Here is a 20,683-nt window from a genome sequence, read left to right on the forward strand (position 1 = left end):
TTTTTTTTTGTTTCTTCCAAAAACTGAAATATTTGAAATACTGATATAAAATTATAGATCAATTTAAGTGCATGTTTTTGGGAACCACATGTTATGTACTGCATGAATACAACACCTCTTACTATTTGTTGATTTGGCAGTAACGTGTTCTCTGGTAGACCCACTGACCTGCAAAATCGATTTGATTAGACTTCTTTCATGAAGATCCAACAAAAAGAGGTCCTTAGCTTATTGGTCTGAAAAGTTAGAACAGATGACTACTGAGCTACATTTTCATACATTTACAAAATTGAATGATTTCACGGTTTTTTCAGAATTTTTATCAATATTTTAAAGTTGCCATCCCTAAATGTTCGTAAATGATTGTTTCTATCATATTTCTGCATACTGTAAAATCGGGACAAATTTTCGAGGTTTGAGAAAAAATTGATATGTGGTGATTTGTTTTCGTGTTTGGAGAAGTGTTGAGTATTAATGCATATTGAATTTTACATTTCGTGGTGATCATGAATTCGTGGGTCTCTACATACCTCAAAACAACAAAAATTAGCACACCACGAAAATCAGTGATTTCACAGTACTTTGTATACAGATTTTCGAAACTTTTAAATTCTCCCCCAGAAACTTAATACTGGTATATGCCACTGAAAATTTCTTGTATATCTGCCTATTTGGGTGACACGTCAATTCCACATTCTATTGTAATATATTTATTCCATTTAATTGAATAACTTTTTCAATATTTGACTTAGGAAACATTTCGCAATTCTCAAAAATGCCAGTCTGATTAAAATTCAGATCTCTGCGCTTTGCGATATGTAGAGGTCTGTATTTTAATCAGATTGCAAAAATGCTAGATATACTCGTAATTATCAGTTACATTTTAAAATGAATGACATAACAATCAACCTGGCTTTTCGAATTTAATGCACATATTGTTAACCCGAAAACAACAAAATTAATATGAAGCACATTCAAAGAGAAAAGTGTCTAAAACATAACAATTAAATCATACGGAATTAATTCAAAAACAAAACCTGACATAACAATAATGAAAATGTAATACATGTATAATCAAGACAATCTGTTAAATTGCACACTTCACATTAATGCAATTATTCAAATTTAAAAAAAAAAACATAAAATTTTGCTTATATTGTTACATGATAGTGATCAATATAAATGTTGCATATTCTAAAACCCATTCCTTTCTCAGGACATTGCAATTTTGAAAAAAAAAGAAAAGAAAACAGAACTCAACCAACTATCTGCAATTTTCCAGCCATGAAATCATTCAGACAAAAAAAAAAGACAGAAAAGTGAAAAAGAGGTTATATTTATAATTATTGATGTTCTGTAACATTATGTACTGAAGACATAACTTATAATCACCGAGAGTAATCATTTTCCCTGAATTAAAAATAATTCTTCAAAATGTGGTAAATGGTCTTTCTAGTGGTTGCCTCCGCAGAATAGTTTTCACTCCAAAAACATTAATGCTACAAAAACTACCAGTCAGCGACACTTCAGTTGATTTTTCCAGAATTTTCTAAAAATGAAACAAAAGCGCTTATACATGTAAATAGATAATAAGTACAACAACCTTTATGCATTTTAAATCTGAACCATATTTGATTGATTATTTATAAAACCCGTGAGTTACATTTATAATTATATTTTTATTGTATTGAATGCCTTGACTTCTTGTTTTGCATTATTTGATATTCTACGATTAGAAGATAAATTTATCTTCTAATCGTAAAGACTAAGAATAATATGTTTATACCGATTTGAAATTAACATATTTTGGTATTCTCTTTGGTTTATCAGGATTAAAAATATTTGCCCTATTTTTTTTATTCATGGAGTTCAAAATAGAAAACCAAATTGACAGCAACCATGAAGACGATCTTCATAATACCCAGAAACAGCCTGGCTCTCATCCAGAATTGACTTTTGGGCTGGACCACAGATAACTCTCACTGTCGTCAGCACGTTAAGTACAGTTGTGGATGTTACAAGAAATATGGCAGGTATTTCGTAAATGAAAGAAACAGCTTGGCCTACTCCATAGGGTTGTATAAAATTGTTCAAAAGTAGCACCAAGTACTTGGGTATAACAAGCCCATAGAGCTTAAATTCGAGGTTGGAACTGTAATACAGATTTTTCTCCACGGTTCTAACTCTTAAGTTCAGTCGGTGAAGAGATGAGTCCATGACGGAAGGTCATGTGTTCGAATCACGTCTGTAAGTCGATAAAATATAGGCAGCAGGAGAACTTAAAAACCGGGACCCCGTGTCGCGAAAGGCGTTGGCACGATAAAGGACCTGGCCTTACTGCTCAATGGCTCTAAGTGTCATGGTCGAAATTAAAGCCCTTCACCGGTAAATGGTGACGTATCTATACGTATAAGTAAAACATATTGAGAAGGGTGGTAAAAAAATCAATCAATCCACGTTTCTACAATTTGAACCTAATTTGTTAGTAATTCTTCCAGACAGAATTAATGAAAAAAGTAAAGATACCGAACAGAGATCAACCTTATACAAACTACAAACAATATAATTATATTAACAGAGCATACGAGGGCTGTTCAATAAAAAATGTCCTGTCCTGTATAACATACAACACAGATATCATATGACATTAAGCTTGACTATCTGTCATGATTGAATCTTTAATTAATTGATTGATTGATTGTATATTGATTAACGTCCCTCTCGAGAATTTTTCACTCATATGGAGACGTCACTGTATGCCGGTGAAGGGCTTCAAATTTTGACCTTTACTCGGCACTCAGGGCCATTAATTGAGCAGTGAGAGATCTTTATCGTGCCAACGCCTGCCGCTGACACAGGGTCTTGGTTTTTAAGGTCTCACCCGAAGAACCCGCAACTTTCACTTCAAACTGAGAGCATGGGGAAGGAACAGTTGCTACCCTTTTTTATCGACTTATCGCGGCCGAGATTCGAACTCATGACCTCCCGATCACGAAGCGAGCGCTCTACCGAGTGAGCTACCGTGAACGGTTTAATTAATTGAAATCAGTTTATGTGACCACTTTTCTTCTCATATTTTCTTTGTGAGAAGCTGGAAAACAAGGGCTATTCGAGACACTGCATTAAAAATGAATGGTAAAGAATCAGTAAACTAGAGCAAAATTAAACGCTTCATTAAATCTTTTTTCAAACTTGTTAAGAATCCCAAAGAAATATTCATTGAATTTTGTGAAATTTACAGCAACCTATGTCTGTTTTATAGACATATGAGCAGGTGGATTTCAATGAACAATAATGATATAATGGGTATCAAAAATGAGTACCGTCCTTGGCGACAAGGACTAACAACAACCAATGTTCTTTTAGCCAAAATTCAATAAATAACCACATGTGATGTTTGATTAACTTTTAAAACACACAGCAAATTTGATAGGCATCAATTTGGGGTAGTTTTCACTATTTTAAAGAAACATTTGACAGTAAAAAAAAGATTTGTACCCAATGATCACTCTATGGTTTGAAAAATGAGGGAATGAGGATGTGTAAGAATATCTAAACAATTATTTTTTTTTAAATAAAAAATTGTAGTTATCCACGTTTGTCTGAAATTCAAACAGATAATGAAACTTGAATCCATTGCTTTATACCTTCAAAGCAAATTTACAATGAGACGCACTTGACAAAAAAAAAAGAAAAGACCTACAAAGACATTTATATATGCCATTTTCTAAAATATTAGTGGTCTTGTTGTTCAAATTCTTATTCATGGAGGCAGTTCAATTTCTGGAGGTGTCTTGAAAGCAATTTTTTGCAAATTATCGAAAGTTTAATGAGAGGAAGGAACCAGATTCAGGAATCCACTACATTTAATTTCGTCATGACAGCGTCCAAACCCACACTCCGTGAAGAGTAAAGGTGTTTGGGGGATAAACAGAAAGTTAATGTTTTGTCACACCAATAATATTTGCTTAGATCTTTCAACCATTGACTTGTTTCATTTTCCAATCTTGAAAAAAAAAACACATTATAGAAAGAAGAAACAAGTCCAGGATATCATAAGAGTATACGAAGGGCTATGCTCAAAAATGAGTTCTAAAAACAATCAGAAATTGGATAAAAATGGTACGGACATGTGTTTTCATTAAAAGAGAATATTTAAGTTAAATCATTAAGACTACATCAATGAAAAGCATCTTTTGCTTTTTTCCGAGCACTGAGGACATTATTTATAGAACAGCACTCGTAAACATGGATCCCGGGAATCCCAGAGGTGGGATCAGGTCACTAGAACAAGTAAGTATCTCTGTTGACTGGTCCCTTCCGCGGTGAACCCTAGCTATGCATCGATCACGTTGATGGAGAAATTCCGTAATTAATTTTTTTTAAAAGTTCAATTGTAGAAAGCAACCCCAAGATGCATATAGGCCTATGGAAAGCAATTAGTGTAGACATATTATGCTTTTTTTATTCTAATGTGAATACGTATTATTGCAAAGTTCAAAATTAATAACAGAATGAGCGTAAATTTAAAAAAAGTTGTACTATGTTTACCATTCTTTAATTTGATAAAATAAAAAAGTACATTTTTACATGATATTATTAGTGTTTACCAAGCAACTTAGAGTAGGCCCTCATCCTCGTTTTCTTCTCGTCTTCTGCAGAAATTCCACAAAGATAGAAAACAGCTCCGAATTCGAAGAATTGATTCACTCCGTAAAATGATGTACAGCCAAGGATCTAAGGCTGCATTCCAAAACACCAATCGCACTGACCATAGTTCTTCAGCCTCATTTGTTGACAGTGCATGTGTTGCATGTAAGAGTACAACGACCTAGATATATATAAAATACATAAGGTATTAGCTGCAATGATGTTGCCCTCTTTGATATTTTCTGGAGAGGGCAACATCCAATTCCACAGCATCTCCGTCATTGTGCAAATATATATTTCTGTTTAAATACGGGCAACTGCAGGCAAAATAAATTGTTTATACTGAAACGAAATTTTTATTTGATATCAACAACATCGTTTGTTAAAGGCGAAAATCAGGTTAAACTAGAGGTATTGTGAGCAATGGGCTCACTATATGATATCCCGCCTCCCATATGGTCATAATGGTAAAGTCCATGTTTTGCTGTGGCCGGGAAACCCAAAATATGTGTCGGATCAAAAAGTAAATTAGGAGGTGCACAATGGCAATATGTAATAAAGATTCTGTGAAAGTTTCATTAAATTTCACTCAGTGGTATAATAGGAGTTGCGGATAAGAGATTGGTACCCCCAAAGCGTGACAGACAGACGGACGGACGGACACACCGATTATTATATATACCCTCCCGCTTTTCAAGCGGGGGTATCATAAATATGCGTGTTTATCAGTCACTCAGTCATTAAAGTTCTATAGCGTGATGTACTGATACTTTCGCTTGAAAATGATAACTGTATAAAGCAAATGTCGATGAATAATAATTACCCTGGTACATGTATCTGGTATGGTATCATTAAACATCCATAAATAATTCCAATTTACGTGATATTTTTTTCGTAAACAGCTAAATTAAAATTCAAGTTCTGATGTTGACATACACGAAAAAAAATTAATGTATGGATTGTTCTGTGTATTTTTGGATCGCTTAATGTCTTGAACAACTATATTTTAGGAGTTCAGGTAAGAAAATTAATAACATTGCCATTTACATTTACTGATAATTTTTGCCGAAATCTGTGCTTGAATTGATCACTTTAGACTTGCAACACTGAGGAGATCCAAAGGAAATCGAGCCCCCCCCCCCCCCCCATGAAAATTTCATTGTATTAGAACAATGGCCATATAATGTTTTAAGATTTTAAACAAGCAAAGCCCGTCTTACCTGCATGATTTTATTCATATTAGAGAAACATCTTATTCTTTTAGATACACGAAAACTGCTGTTTTACCAAAAACAAGATCAACAACTTATGGGTTGAAGTCTTTTAGATAGGAGTCTGCAAAACTTTGGAATTCTTTACCAGAATCTTTTAGAAATATTACTACTTTTAACCAGTTTAAATCCAACACAAATAGTTGGTACGGAAATTGTTGTAATTGCTGTGCCTGTCGCTAATTTTATTTGTAGAAACTAGTAAACAGGGTTTAAGTAATTTTCGGTTTGTCAGTTTTAATGTGGTGAATACTATGGCATTGTAAAGCACCACGGAGGAATAGTGATATTTTAGTAGTGTGATGTAATTTTTAAAACTTTTTCTTGTTAATTTTGTATGATTGTTGTATTTTATGTAACATTATTATGTAGTCGGAAAAAAGCTCTTCAGAGCTAATATTCTTTGTTCATGTACCCGACTTTAAATAAATATTATCTTATCTCTCTTATCTTATGGTTATATCATAGCAAAGTCCATGTTTTGCTGTGGCCGGGAAATATATGTGTCGGGTCAAAAAGTAAAATAGGAGTGCACAATGGCAATATGCAATAAAGATTCTTTGAAAATTTCATTAAATTTCACCCAGTGGTATAAGAGGAGTTGCAGATAAGAGATGGGTCCCCCAAAGCGTAACAGACGGACGTACAGACAGCTAGACGTACAGCTAGACGGACGGACGGACATACCGATTACAGTATATCCTCCCACTTTTCAAGCGCGGGGTATAATTAAAATTATTAGGTAATACTGCAAAATAGGGAAGCCCATTAAAGCCATTTCAGAATTTTATAGATTTTTTATACCCCCCTTCCCCGCTTGAAAAGCGGGAGGATACATAGTAATCGTTATGTCCCTCCGTCCGTCCGACCGTTTGTACGTCCGTCTGTTACGCTTTGGGTAACCCATCTCTTATATTCGCAACTACTCTCATACCACTGAATGAAATTTTATGAAACTTTCACAGAATCTTTATTACATATTTCCATTGTGTACCTCCTATTTTACTTTTTGATCCGACACGTATTTTGGATTCCCATTGCAAAACATGGACACTGCCATTATATTCAGTGGGAGGCGGGGGTATCATTTAGTGAGCTCATTGCTCTCAGTACCTCTAGTTGTTATTGCGTTTCGTTCAAAACGCAATAAGTTTTTCGAGTAAACGCAATATTTATACAGCAGAAATATTGTGTTATTTTAATTCGACGACAATTATTCTAATACCAAGACATGTCTTAAACTGTCTATTAGAACTTTTCGACAAGAAGTCTTTAGTCAGTTGTCTACAAAAACGAAATATTTTATCTTTTGTTATTTTTTCCATCTGAAACACCGTCACGGTAGCTTAGCCGATGCAACGCTCGCCCAGTGTTCGGAAGGTCGTGAGTTCAAATTCCGCCCGCGACTGCCCGAAGTCTTTTTAAAAAAAATAGTAACTGGTCCTTCACCAAATGCTCAGAACCTAGGAGTGGAAGTTGCGGGTCCTTCTTATAGGACCTTAGAAACGGAGACCAGACACTGGCACGATAAAGAACCCTTTGCTCAATGGTCCCGAGTGTCGAGTATAGGTCTAAATTAAAAGCCCTCATCGATATATAGTGATGTCTCTACATGAGTAAAAAAAATCTCTAACGGGACTAAAATAATAATCAATAAATCAATTTATTTTGAAACCATTTCTGAAACCTATCTTTTAAACGACAGATAAAAGAGGAGAAAATTGTTAATTTTTTTGCAATAAAACGCAATAGAAATATTTCTTTCTCTTCTGTAGATAACCTCTATAAATAGATGAAAACTAGAGGTACTGTGAGCAATGAGCTCACTAAATGATACCCCCGCCTCCCATATGAATATAATGGCAGTGACCATGTTTTCCTCTGGAAAATCCAAAATATATATCAGATCAAAAAGTAAAATAGGAGGTGCACAATGGCAATATGTAATGAAGAATCTGTGAAAGTTTGATTAAATTTCCTTTAGTGATATGAGAGGAGTTGCGGATAAGAGATGGGTACCCCAAAGCGTAACAGACGGACGGACGGAAATACCGATTACTATATACCCTCCCACTTTTCAAGCGGGGGGGGGGTTATAAAAACCAATCTCTCACCAGAGGACGTTTTACACTTCGCTCCAACATCCCTGTTATCCTCTAAATTACAAGAATCTTATAAAACAAAAGTAATTGACATATTTTCGCCTAGTTTATGTTTTTTAAAAGACAAATAAAAAAATAATCGGTAGAACTCTTTTTGTCTTATCAAAATCTTGAAATATCTTAAAATAACTTACATGTATACGGAATTATTTTGATTTGGTGTTTAACACTCACTTTCAATTGAAATCAAGAAGACAAAATGATATGATATTTACAACCAGAGAGTTTAAAACACTTTTAGACGTGAACAGAGGTACAAATGAAGCTTGCAAAGCGGACACTCTGCACTGGTGAGAAATTGGGGGGGGGGGGGGGGGGGGGGTGTTATCCCACTGACCAGAAATGGAATCCAAAAAATGATAGACACCACCGTGACCGCTACCAAGAAGACGATAACGTGTACGTCATAGAAACCAGACACCGCCTGGCGCTCAGCCAGAATTGTTTTTTGGGTTGGATCGCGGACAACTCTTCTTGTCGTAAATACGTTAAGTACAGTTGTGGATGCTACAAAAAAGATCCCCAGAATCGAATAAATGAAAGAAATAGCTTGATCTACTCCAGAGGGATTAACAAAGTTAAAGTAACACCAAGTTCCTGGGTACATCAATGCCGTAGAGCTGCTGGATTGCAACTGTATGAAAGAAATCGAATACGCAACGACAATTATGGTGACTCCGAGAATGAAATATTTTTTCTCAAAGGTTCTGCATTGTTGTTCTATGTCGAGTCCAAGATTTTTGTAGCGGCAATAGGACATTGCACAGATTATCATTCCCGATGTCAAATGGGCTCCAACAAGTAGAACAGATGTTAACTGACAAATTGATGTTGTAAAGCACCATTCAAAATTGGATGCGTACCTTTTCATCGCAAAAGGAAACAAAACAATGACACCCAGACAGTCTAATACAGAAAGGAAAGCAAACAGAACGTAAAACGAACGCCATTGATGGTTTTTCCTGTTGCTCCATAGGAGAATGAATGCCAGTATATTTCCAAAAACAGCAAAGAAATCAGCAAGTCCTGCTGGAACCCAAGAAACGTCGATTGTTTCATCATTACACAGCGGATAATCAAAATGTTTTGAAGAATTGTTATAGCTCATTTTTTTACGGTTATGCACTCTATGCAAAAGTATAGGACAAAATTTGCATGTTATGAAGACTAACAATTGTACTCAGCTTTTTATATTTGGACTGGGCGTTCTTTCTGAGATTATTATTTTTAGAAATTCGAACTAATCATTTTTTAAATAATCCCACTTTAGACCAAAAATTCGAACTAATCATTTATAATCACGCGTTAGACATCTGAAACATACATTGTACATTATGATTATTTATTCTGCCCGAAATAAATAAAAATATCAGTGTTAAAATGTACAATATCTTGTTCTTGAAGTATATATGTTATCTTTCCGAGAACTGATACATCTCACAAGTGATATCAGTCATCGCTTCAATAAAATCAGTTACTATACTCGAATTCAGCTGAGATATTACCTGGAAAAAAATGTTAAACACAGACAGAATGTATGCATGTACGACCTTGAATTTTGACCTCAAAAATGACCTCTTACAATAGAAGCAGGGGACAAAAAAGGTCAATTGATCAATTACACATATTTTACCAATATGCACAAAGTACTTGGATAAGCAGTTATGACGTTTGTACATACCTTCCCATTAAGTCGGTGTCGCCCGCGTGGCGCAGTGATTCGAGTGTCTGCTCTAGAGTTGCGAAGTAAGGAGTTGATCCTTATGTCGCGGGTTCGACTCCCACTGTGGGACTTGGAGATCGGTTCTTCGGATGAGACCAATAAACCGAAGCCCCGTGTCGCAGTAAGTCCTGGCACGAAAAAGATCCCTCCCTGCTCAATGGCCCTACGTGCCGAGTACAGGACAAAATTTGCAGCTTTCAACTGGCAGGTGGTGGCTTAAATATTCTCGAAAGAGACTTTAAACAACATACAAACAAACATAAAGTCGGTAAATACTAAGTGATATGTACATGTAAAACAATGTGTCAAATGTTTCATTTAAAAAGAACATACAGTGACTGTAATATTTTGTGAACATTTAAAGAATTTTCTTAAAGTTTAAACTTAACCCGATGTTAATATATACTTGTAAATAGTTTCATCACTGACTGTAAACCTCCTGATACATAACTAACACTACAATCTTCTACTCTCTTTTGAAATATATTCCCTATTTCCTCTAACATGCATGTTCAGATTCCCCATGTGCTATTTCACAAAATTGTATTGCACGTTGAGTCTTTTTTCACTGGGCAAACTTTTAAGAAACCTTAACACTAAATTTGGACATGCGTCTCATTTTTGCACTTTCAAATTTTGAACAAGTTAAAATATGTCTGCTAACTTGTTCTTACTAGTCCCCTACCGGTGAAACCATAGGGGATCCGTAGGTTTTCACTGAGTCTGTCCGTCCGACTGTCTGTCCTATATCGTCTGTCTAGCTGCCTGTCAGTCTGCCCCACTTGGTTTCTGCATTTTTTTTTCTAAACGATTGCAGATATTGATCAGATTTTTGGTACGTGATTGTACCTTGAGTTACAAATCAAGTGTGCATTTCGTTCCGCTTCGCTGTTTTTGACGAAATTATGTCTTTTTTTGATTTTTATTGATATGGTTTTTAAAAGATTCTGTTGCACAAAGTTATCAATACAAACAAAATTGTCATGTTAAAAATTATTGTTTTGATATTCGCTGGGTAGTTTTATAGTGGTTACTTAGATTTTAAGTTTTATCGTTAAAATGATTAATATTATACAGGCACTGAATTTAAGTTAATATGAAATCATTATATAGATAAGTTTTCAAGGTAATACTATACTATTGTTTATTTAATATTTTTGACATTGTGACAAAATAATCCCATTCTATGGGATATATAATTTATTAATAAAAAATTTTTGTGTAAGCATCCTTAGATCTAATGTCTGTTGTCGATAGATTAAAATACAAAATAACTTAAATTTTTGAAGCGATAAAGCACTTATCACGACACCAGTTCCATATTTAAAAGATTGTAATCATGTTTCATTTCCTTCTTTTTTAAGCACCGTGTAATCTACAGACTGGAGTGGAGTTATGGAGTGGAATTTAGAGTCAAATTCTCCAATCAGTTTTACTTTTCATTCAAGAAGAAACTTCACATCTACATAGTCCCTGAACTGCCTATTGTATGTTTTCTCTATCAACCAACGTTCTCTTACAGAGCTTTCACTATCAATTAGAAAAGGTCGTGAGTTCGAATCTCGGCCGCGACTGACCTAAGTCGATAGGAAATGAGTAGCAACTGTTGCGTGTCCTTGGGACGAGATCTTAAGACACGGTCCTGTATCACGTTCGGCATTAGCAAAATATAGATCCCTCACTGCTAATTGGCCTGAGTGCCGAGTAAAGGTCAAAATTTGAAATCCTTCACCGGTATATATGATGACATGAGTGAAAAATTCTCGAATGAGAATATAATACATACAAAATACTCTTCATAACTACATGTCGCCCACGTGGCGCAGTGGTAAGAGCGTCCGCTTACAGTCGCGAAGTAATAAGGAATTTGATCCTAACGTCACGGGTTCGAATCCCGTGAGACTACTGTGAGAAATGGAGACCGGTTCTTCGGATGAGACCGTAAAAACCGAGGTACCGTGTCGCAGTATGTTCTGGCACGAAAAAGATCCCTCTTTGCTCAATGACCCTGACTGCCGAGTATAGGACTTGGTTAAATTTTGCAGCTTTCCACTGGCAAGTCGTGGCCTCTTCATATTAGTGAAAAATTAGGGATGACGCCTGACTGTCGAAGTAAAATTTCAATTCGCATTAGTTTACTTCGCATTAGCTGTCGTGTGAACGCAATTTAATTCGCATTAGTTTGATTCGCATTAGTTTACTTTGCATTAATTTACTGCGTATAAAACTTGTCGTGTGAACAGGGCATTAAGCAACATACAATCAATCAATCTTAACACCACTCTAATTTTAAGCCTCCAGTCCATGAATAACACAGTGCCTTTTTAAGTAAACATGCAATATTTACACAAGAGGCGTTTTAAATATTATCTTTAAACTTCTTGTCATAGAAAATAATGAAGTTTAAAATTACATATCAAGATCTGAAAAAAGCTTTCCCAAACTATATCATATGACTAGTTTAGTCTGCCCCTGTCGTACAAAAGAGACTGTATTGTTATTTATCAGACAGGCAAGGTCAGGTAAGGATGTTCTCCAAAACAAATTTTTTTTTAGATTAATACACACTTTGTAAGTAGACTCTCTATATCCTTCAAAGATAACGAGTGAATTTTATCTTTTTATTAAGTAACGAAAATGTCAATGAAGTACTTGAGTATTTATATGTGATCGGTATATAAATGCTATGAAAGTTGGTTAACTAAGTTGGTAAATCTTAACGTGGTGCCAAGTGTCAGAAGCGAAGGGAAAACTTTAACAACAAATTGAGTGCATGATTAAACTCTCCGTGTTCCACGACTCTATTGTGTATCTTGTTATTTTGATCAAAATGATTATTCTACCCCGACTGATTCAATTTTCTACAAGAACATAAGCGACCAGTTCAGTCAAGAAATCCCCCTGGAATTCCCCCCGAGACTCCTACGGACGAATATAAGGTGGATCCATATGACCGAATAAGCAAGATGGTAGAATACCTTTGACGTCTGAGGTTAGTGTGCGAGGTTCGATATTACAGTCGGTAAAGCGCTCACTTTGTTTTTGAGAGGTTGTGAGTTTGAATCTCGGCCTCAACTGACCTACGTCGATAGAAAAAAGGGTAGTAACCGCTCCTTCGCCATGCGCTCAGCACTTTGAAGTCGCGGGTCCTTCGGATGAAACCTTAAAAAGTTAAAAACCAAGGCCCCATGTCAAAGCAGGTGTTGGCACGATAAAGACTTTTACGAGAAGCACTGACTTCTACACTTGACGCTAAAAATACTTGGACATTTAAAGTGGCAATACTGTTGCAAATCGAATGCTTTTTCATTCAAATTTACCCGATATATCATTCAGGAATAAGGTAAAAAGTTGAAGTAAGCATTTTGAGAAAAATAAATAGTCTCTCCTCGAAAAAATTAACGTAATTAGAATCTGCCGGAAAATCAAGGGTCGTACAACTTACATTTGTTTACTTGTACCACGTGATTTCTAAAATGGCACGTGCATATAGTAGGGTTTACAATTATAAGGGAATATTTACATCCACTGAATATTTTCTTCTTTATTTCTTAAGAAAACCCATTGCGTTCATCACTGCATGAACTACATTAGGCATATCACCTGTACAGATTTCTTAAACAGTGGCCGTTCCATCAATAAAACGTACAAAGACGTTCGCATCATTAACACAATAATTAATATTTTTAATCCTACTTAAAATGATAATTTAAACAGATATAAATATAAACAATAAAATGTCTTTCTTTGTTTGTTATTACTGGAATGAACGGTCGCAGCTATTGCAGAAAATTGCAATTGCAACAGCTGCTTCCGTTCATTCCAGTAACAACAAACAAAGAAAGCATTTTATTGTTTAAATATTAGTCAAAAGCAACTCTCAGAATCAAAATATCTTAACTCTCCGGTAAATTTATAATAGTTAACATTTTAGTCTGCATTCAGACGAATTTAACATGATTAAGTATATAAATGTTGACGTTTTGTGTATTGGGGTGCTGGAAAGGAAAATCCACCAAATCATACGTCATCGCGGCAAAATGTCAAACAAAATATCTTTCTGCAGTTTTAATACAATTTGCACTTCTAATGGCAATAATTTTTGTATGTCATTTTTATGTGCATTTTAATGTTGAGTTTACACTTATTTTTTATCTTTGAAAGCCATAGAAATACGAGAAATGATTGAATGTATCAACAAACCTGTGTAGGGTAGAACCTTCGCGAGCCCCACATAAATGTCGCCGAGATCCCGTTTCTTCTTCATCCAGTGATTAAATTAATCTCCGAACTAATTGTCAGGAAAGTTGCTTTTTAATTTCAAGCCGTATTTTTGGTTTTGCTTTCGTTTTGGTCGACTTTGTCAATGTATCAGGCCTATACCGGTCTTCCCTCTCTTACCATGCTGTTTTGTTTATGAAAACTATACGCATGCGTGAATAGCATGGAATATGGAACTTCAAACACGTTGCGATGTATATATTTATGGACCATAAATAATTATTAATTTTAATAAAGTAACCAGAATTATTTACTTATGAAATTTATAAATTTCTGAAAGTGTATACATTTATGAGTATGAAAAAAAATTCCAAATCCTATAGGAAAATTTTAGCAAGTCTGTTTTTGAAGAGATGCGCCGTATTGTCACTTTAAACATTATCATTTAGTACGAAGGTACAGAATTGAAAATAGACAAGAAAACATTTCAAGTGGTGATAAGAATGGTGCTAGGGGCACTTGCATGTGAAGATCGGGAGTTGAGGGTAGGTTGGTTATCGTTTTAGTCCAGGACAACTTATATGTGCATTGGAATAACCCGCTATCTTCGTTTAAATAACTGCTGAGCTAAATATTTATATCGTTAAAGAGCTTCCGTACATTTTACTAGTGTCCTCTAAAAAAAATTTAATTTTTCAATTAAAATTTAGTCATATACAAATTTTAATTGAAAAATTCAAATTTTTGTAGAGGATCCTAGTGTTAAAGTAAGCCGTCATCTGTAAAAGTCAGCGGTCGTCGTAAAAGTCCACTACCCTACGTGCCGATTAAAGGTCAAAATTTTAAGTCCTTCAGTGGTGTATGGAGACGTCTCTAAATGAGTAAAAATATTCTAGAATGGGACATAAAACAACACTCAATCGAAAGAAATATTCATTATATCTTGTTCCAATTCTACTGCTATTCCTATTCTACTACAATGTATTCATCACAGTAAAAATTTACCATTTGAAAACATGAATGGAATTGTATTTTAATAAAACCTTTCTTTGACAGATTTAAGAAATTGCTAAAATATCTGAAGGTCTAGCTCCGAATTACATTCACTGTCTAAGTCGACCTCGATGGAGTCAGATCCTGACCATTCAAGTATATATTCAAGTACAGAGGTAAGTAAACTTATCAAAATTCCTTACAAGTCTCAAAATCTTGAGAATACATAACAAATGTATCCAATTATATGAACAGATTAAGATATATATCTATATAAAAACTTGCATAAATGATGAACACGACCTGACTTACCTCACATGCTGGATCTACATTTTCTGGATTGGAAAACCAAATTTATTTTAAAGTGACGAAAATGTTCTTCTTACACCAAACATACATACATGTAGATAGTGATCTTTACATTCAGAATAATAAGAAAAATATCATGAGATTTGTCTTACTTATAAATAACATTCATTGAGGTTAATTTCGTAATCTTTGATTTATGCAATGTATATTACATGTGATTTTTTTCTTGAAGGATGGATGCGATACCAGTTGTCCAAAAGAATGCCTAAGACCGTCTGTCACTGATTGGAAAAGCATTCAAGGTGATCAAAACGCTAACTTTTATATCTTGGCCTTATAGATATAACCGTAGTGAGCATTACAGCAAAACTCGGTTATAACGGAGTCGCTGGGACCCTTGAAATTACATCGCTATATCCGTAATTCGTTATAACCGTGTAAGAAATTCATGAAATATGTATAGCTGGGGATCCTAGATGACTTCGCTATATCCGTCAATTCGCAATATCCGTGTTCGTACGAAGCGAGTTTTACTGTAATTCTTTCTTAAGGTCCCACACAACCCGGAATTAATGATTTTTTTTTAAATCTAGTGCTTGCATTATTTCCCCGCCTCAGTAAAGAAATTACAGCGAATTCCAGATTTCTTTAATGCACAGTGCTTAATTAATGCCATCGCCGCGGTGAAGCCCACAGGGATCATTTCATTCTAAATTTAGATACCCCCTCCACCCTCCCCGTTTAGAAATCAACCTCCGTGCTCTTTCTAACTAAAACACTTGCATTCTAATTTATAAATGATAAGCTTTTCCTAAAAAGATTTTTAGAAAATATAGGTTATAAAATCTGTACAATTATTCTACCCTTCCCAAGCACATTTTTTTTTCTGTGATGAATTAAATTGATAGTATACATATCATGGGTTTCTTTTAGTTTTGAATATGCGTGATTGTTTGCCGCGGTATAAATATCACCAGTGGCTTTTTGAATGGTGTTTGCATGGAATGGAGATGATAGAGGGATTCGAAGTACCATTCTTCATGAGACCAGTTGTAATAGTTGGTGGAGATTTGAATGAAGACAACAGTTTACTTTTAGGCCGGGATCATGAAAAGGGGGATAAAATCCTCTCTTGGTTTAACAGAGGTAAAAAAAATAATAAATTTCATTTATGAATACACTAAAACTTAACTTTTTTAGTTTCATTATCTTTTTATGGAATAAAACAAGATTGAAAAACCACGGAAAAACGTAGAATTTAGATCCATTTTTTCAGTTGTCAATTTATATGGCATTAATGGTTGAAAATTGTTAAAATTTTAATTGACTTCAGAATTTAAAAAAATTCTATCTTGGAACAAAAACATTTTAAAAAGTTAGTAAATGTATGAAAAGTAATTTGATCATGTCAGTTATAAGTTGCAAAAATATTTCAAAATTTTACTAGGTATGGTTGTTGATGCAGATTTAGTCATTGTCTACTTCATAAAAAAAGAAGACATGAATAAAACAGCGAACCTTCTTGCGTTTGTCAATGAGGTATTTATTTTCAATGTTTTAAAATTATCAAAACTTGCATCTTCATTTACTCCCTGAACTGAAATTTATATTTAGATAGTGGATTATAAACGTCAAATCATTATAAACTTCATATTATTGAAACCTGACCCTCGTGGTAGCTCACACGGTAGAGCGCTCAATCCTTTCATTTTATTCATTTAACCATTATTTGTAAAATTATATTTGTTCTCTCTCCTTTTCTCTATAGATATCCCAGTTATTGCAATACAAAGAAGCTCAGCTACTTTTCGTCGGACAGCTCAACAAAAAATCGGATTCCAAAAATATTAAAGATATTTTGAATATAATACACAAAACAGTAAGATTAAGAATTCCCAAGGCGGACTTCATTGCAAAAAGTGGCTTGGAAATTAAAGAACATATAACACTAGCACTAGAATTCATCTTGGAGCGATGTCTAAGAGCTTTGGAAATCCAGATAAGTGCTTTGCCATCGACAAAGGAAGGCGCTGAAGAAAGCTTGGAGGAGATTAGAACTGTACTCGAAAGATTTAGAAAAGCACGATGTTTTCCCGAACAAAACAACATTGAAGAAAAGAATGATAAAGAAATAGTGACAAAAATGGTCGATCGGTACGTCTTTTCTGTCACATTTAGTATTTCTTCATAATAATAATATTTGTCATTATTCTCATAAGGTGGTAAATATCGTTTTATATTGACCAAATAAAATTCTAACAACTTTTCAACTTAACATCTTACAACTACCTAAAAGTCTGTAATTGGTGAATCAAATAAAGAAACTTAATCCATGTATTTGATTGATGATTTAAAATATTTTCAGTTATCGAGAAAAGATTCTTTATCGGGGATTTAGTAAGAAAGGAGTTCGAATCATTACAACAGATGAAAATGTTAAAAATGAATTGATACAAAAATTTTCCGAATTTCGAAATTTGGTGGTAGATGTTACAGTTGAAACAGATTTGGACATGACGCCATTTGCCGGTACTGGTGAACCTTTACACGGTGCAAAATTTGTATACAGAGAGCAAAGCGCTGATTCGTTCATGTTTGACAACGATTATTCAACAACGGGTAGTTTGCTTAAGATAAACGGCTCGGAAATGGCTGCATTAACATGCCTACATGCTTTTCGCCGACGAGAAAATCAAAATGTCTTCGTCAGCATAAATGATTCAGTAATACAGTTGGGCAGAAATATGTTTGATCATCCTCAAGAGTTGAGAAGTATTCACGACGACATTGCCCTCATTGAGGTAACCAGATCGGCTATTCCTCTCATCGAAGCCAACTGTGAGAGGTTATTACTTGACGAACAAGATATGCCTTCTCCTTCTGACATATCTTGCAGAAGAATAGAGGAAATTGTGGGTGAAATTGTTCACAAAAGGGGGGCAAGCACAGGGCTAACAACGGGAACTGTTGTTGAAGCAGGTGAAATTCGTCTCCGGGATTTTCAAGAGCTAGCGACGGTAATCATTGTTAAACCTACTAGACGCAGAAGGAATCAGATCCAGTTATTTGCAGCTCCGGGAGATTCGGGTTCTCTTTTATTCCAGCATTCCCTGTCACTGGAAAATAAGTTGGATGTCCTCGGAATGGTATATGGAAGAGCTCCAATTGCTCCCTTTCCAGATCCAGCCACTGTGATGTGCATACCTTTAAAAGATTCAGTAGACCGACTGATGCAAAGAAACCCTGAGCTGACTGAAATTGACTTTTACAAACAATGATATTGATGACAGAAATGCAAAAAAAATATTTTGTCTGCCAAACTTTGGCCTATCATCCAAGCAAAGCAGTAATTACTTCTTGTCAGTTATTGCTGTGGAAAAAATGGTATACATAATTTGTGAATAGTAATAAGAAATTTATATTTTCTAATAGGTATTGAGATGATAAAGAACTTGTAAACACCTTTCATTAAGGAATTATTACGTTGAATGTCATACACTCCAAATTGACACTGTCATGAATTTCTACCACAAGGTTATTTACCAAACATCACTGGCCTGACTAATATAATTATTTACACATTATTGATTTCAAAACACAGCGTATGCTGCCTTTCGATTTGAATAATACAAAGCTATCATGCTTGCATTCAATTACCTATTATTACATTTAAACACATATGCATATATGTACATTTTATTTACATATTTATTCTGAGAATTGAATTTGCTTTATATATGAAAATATACAGTATGTAAATATGTTTTTGTAGAATATATTGCTTTTGCGTGATCAGCTGATTTCAATTTTTTTTTTTTTTTTTTTTTTTTTTTTGGACGGTTCAAGAAAGAAGTCAGAAATTCTTTTTCTATGTGTCATCAATCATTTAAAATACTCAACTTGTATGTCATTATATGTGAAACAGAAGACAATCACTTACCATGGGACAAGTGTAAATGAACAAACAGAGAGGTGCAACAAACAATGAATAAAACGATAAAAGCAGCTTGATTGAAATATGTGTGGGGAAAAAGATACAAACGAAAATATAACAGTTCTAAGTTTGTTTTTTTTAATTAAGGGGAAACATATGCGCATAATTGATAATCGGTGGGCTACAATGCCACATCGAAAGAAGTTACGTTTGTTGCTAGGTCGATTCAATAATATTGTCAGCAAAAATAATCTATCATTAAGTCAGATGCTGAATTAGGTTTTTCATACTGATTGTTAGGCCATTATTTACACACTGAATTGTCGACGGATTTTCCGTTATTTCCCGATCATGCATATGACAAGGAACACACAGCAGGTGTAATCAGTCGGCAGGGGATGCTTACTCCTTCATGTCACTTGATCCCATCTCTGATGTTTTCGGGGTCCGGGTTTGCTCTGCTCCTGGTTTGTATTGATTTAATAGACTTTTGAGCTTGAATGCTGTTCGATCTCTCCATACATTTCATACATACAGAAAATCTTTTTTTTTCAACTTTTATGCATTTACACAATGAAAGTATTCAATTTTTCAATCCAGATTTGTATAGGAATTTAAAAGTGATACATAATATTAACAGCGGTATAAAATTGCAATGGTGCAACATGCTTTGACATAAAAGAAAATGTGAAAAGACGAAACAAAGTAACCCAGCAGTTCACCTTTGCATCGTTTTTTAAAATTCCGATTCAAAGACACAAATGCATGTCTATTTAAACATTGCTCAAGACAGATATATTCAATATTCCTCTCTCCCAGGGAGAGACAGCATTGTTTGTTTACTGGTGTACATTTCCTAGACAAGGAAGTAAGTATAATTTTTCATAAAATTTCTGTCATATGAATTAAATAAATGAGATTAGCCTTGACAATGTTTATATTTTTTGCAGTGTCTTTAAGATTTATATGTTAAACAATTTTCAACAGAAGTAAAAAGAGATAGAGCATGGCATTTATGAATCGTTAGGTTTGTTTTGAATTTACAAAAAAATTGTTATGAGAAAAAGAAAGAGTGTGGATAGTTTGAGTCTGGAATTCTTTTGCAAAATGCTTCAAAAGACAATTAGAACAACTAATAATCAATCCGTTACGTGCTCATACATGTTAATTTATGTATCTATCGTAGCGTTATAAGTATTTTATCTTGAAGTGTTATATGCACTAATTGCTGAATCGATTTATTCCAAAAAAAAATATATTTATCTCTAAATTTGAAAGTAAAAGAAAATTTTATTTTAAAGAAAAGTTGGTGGTATATTTTGCTACTATGTGAAGTACTTTTTTCTTTGTAGTATCCAAATCTTGGGAAAGGAGGGTCTCAAAGAACAGCAGATAAAATTGATGTTTCGAAACAAATACA

The 20,683-nt window shown here is 34.4% G+C and overlaps 2 protein-coding genes across 2 annotated transcripts; one reads left to right on the forward strand and one right to left on the reverse strand.

The window, feature by feature from the left end:
- Window positions 1–954: 954 nt before the first annotated feature.
- LOC134262883 (prostaglandin E2 receptor EP4 subtype-like) lies at window positions 955–9,218 on the reverse strand. The gene is made up of 3 exons (XM_062745202.1): window positions 8,421–9,218; window positions 4,611–4,831; window positions 955–1,549 (listed from the first exon to the last, which is right to left on the reverse strand). The coding sequence occupies exons 1-2, from the start codon at window positions 9,189–9,191 to the stop codon at window positions 4,619–4,621; spliced, it is 984 nt and encodes a 327-aa protein (XP_062601186.1). The 5' UTR covers window positions 9,192–9,218; the 3' UTR covers window positions 955–1,549; window positions 4,611–4,618.
- Window positions 9,219–12,282: 3,064 nt separating this feature from the next.
- LOC134262884 (uncharacterized) lies at window positions 12,283–19,334 on the forward strand. The gene is made up of 7 exons (XM_062745203.1): window positions 12,283–12,328; window positions 15,084–15,196; window positions 15,562–15,631; window positions 16,263–16,475; window positions 16,777–16,868; window positions 17,098–17,483; window positions 17,695–19,334. Exons 2-7 carry the CDS (start codon window positions 15,152–15,154, stop codon window positions 18,605–18,607), a joined length of 1,719 nt encoding a protein of 572 aa, XP_062601187.1. The 5' UTR covers window positions 12,283–12,328; window positions 15,084–15,151; the 3' UTR covers window positions 18,608–19,334.
- Window positions 19,335–20,683: the final 1,349 nt, after the last annotated feature.

Source organism: Saccostrea cucullata, unplaced genomic scaffold, assembly GCF_032062105.1.
Source record: "Saccostrea cucullata isolate Sc308-1 unplaced genomic scaffold, CSIRO_AGI_Scuc_v1 ctg11347, whole genome shotgun sequence".
Classification (NCBI taxonomy): Eukaryota; Metazoa; Mollusca; class Bivalvia; order Ostreida; family Ostreidae; genus Saccostrea; species Saccostrea cuccullata.

What these genes read in the sequence shown, in the direction of transcription:
- LOC134262883 (XM_062745202.1), bottom strand. Translation starts at nt 9,191, where the DNA reads ATGAGCTATAACAATTCTTCAAAACATTTTGATTATCCGCTGTGTAAT. An exon ending in TTTTTTGGATTCCATTTCTG is followed by an intron (nt 4,832 to 8,420) that starts GTCAGTGGGATA and finishes ATATATATCTAG; the next exon opens with GTCGTTGTACTCTTACATGC.
- LOC134262884 (XM_062745203.1), top strand. Translation starts at nt 15,152, where the DNA reads ATGGAGTCAGATCCTGACCATTCAAGTATATATTCAAGTACAGAG. An exon ending in TGATTGGAAAAGCATTCAAG is followed by an intron (nt 15,632 to 16,262) that starts GTGATCAAAACG and finishes GGTTTCTTTTAG; the next exon opens with TTTTGAATATGCGTGATTGT. An exon ending in TTCTTGCGTTTGTCAATGAG is followed by an intron (nt 16,869 to 17,097) that starts GTATTTATTTTC and finishes TTTTCTCTATAG; the next exon opens with ATATCCCAGTTATTGCAATA.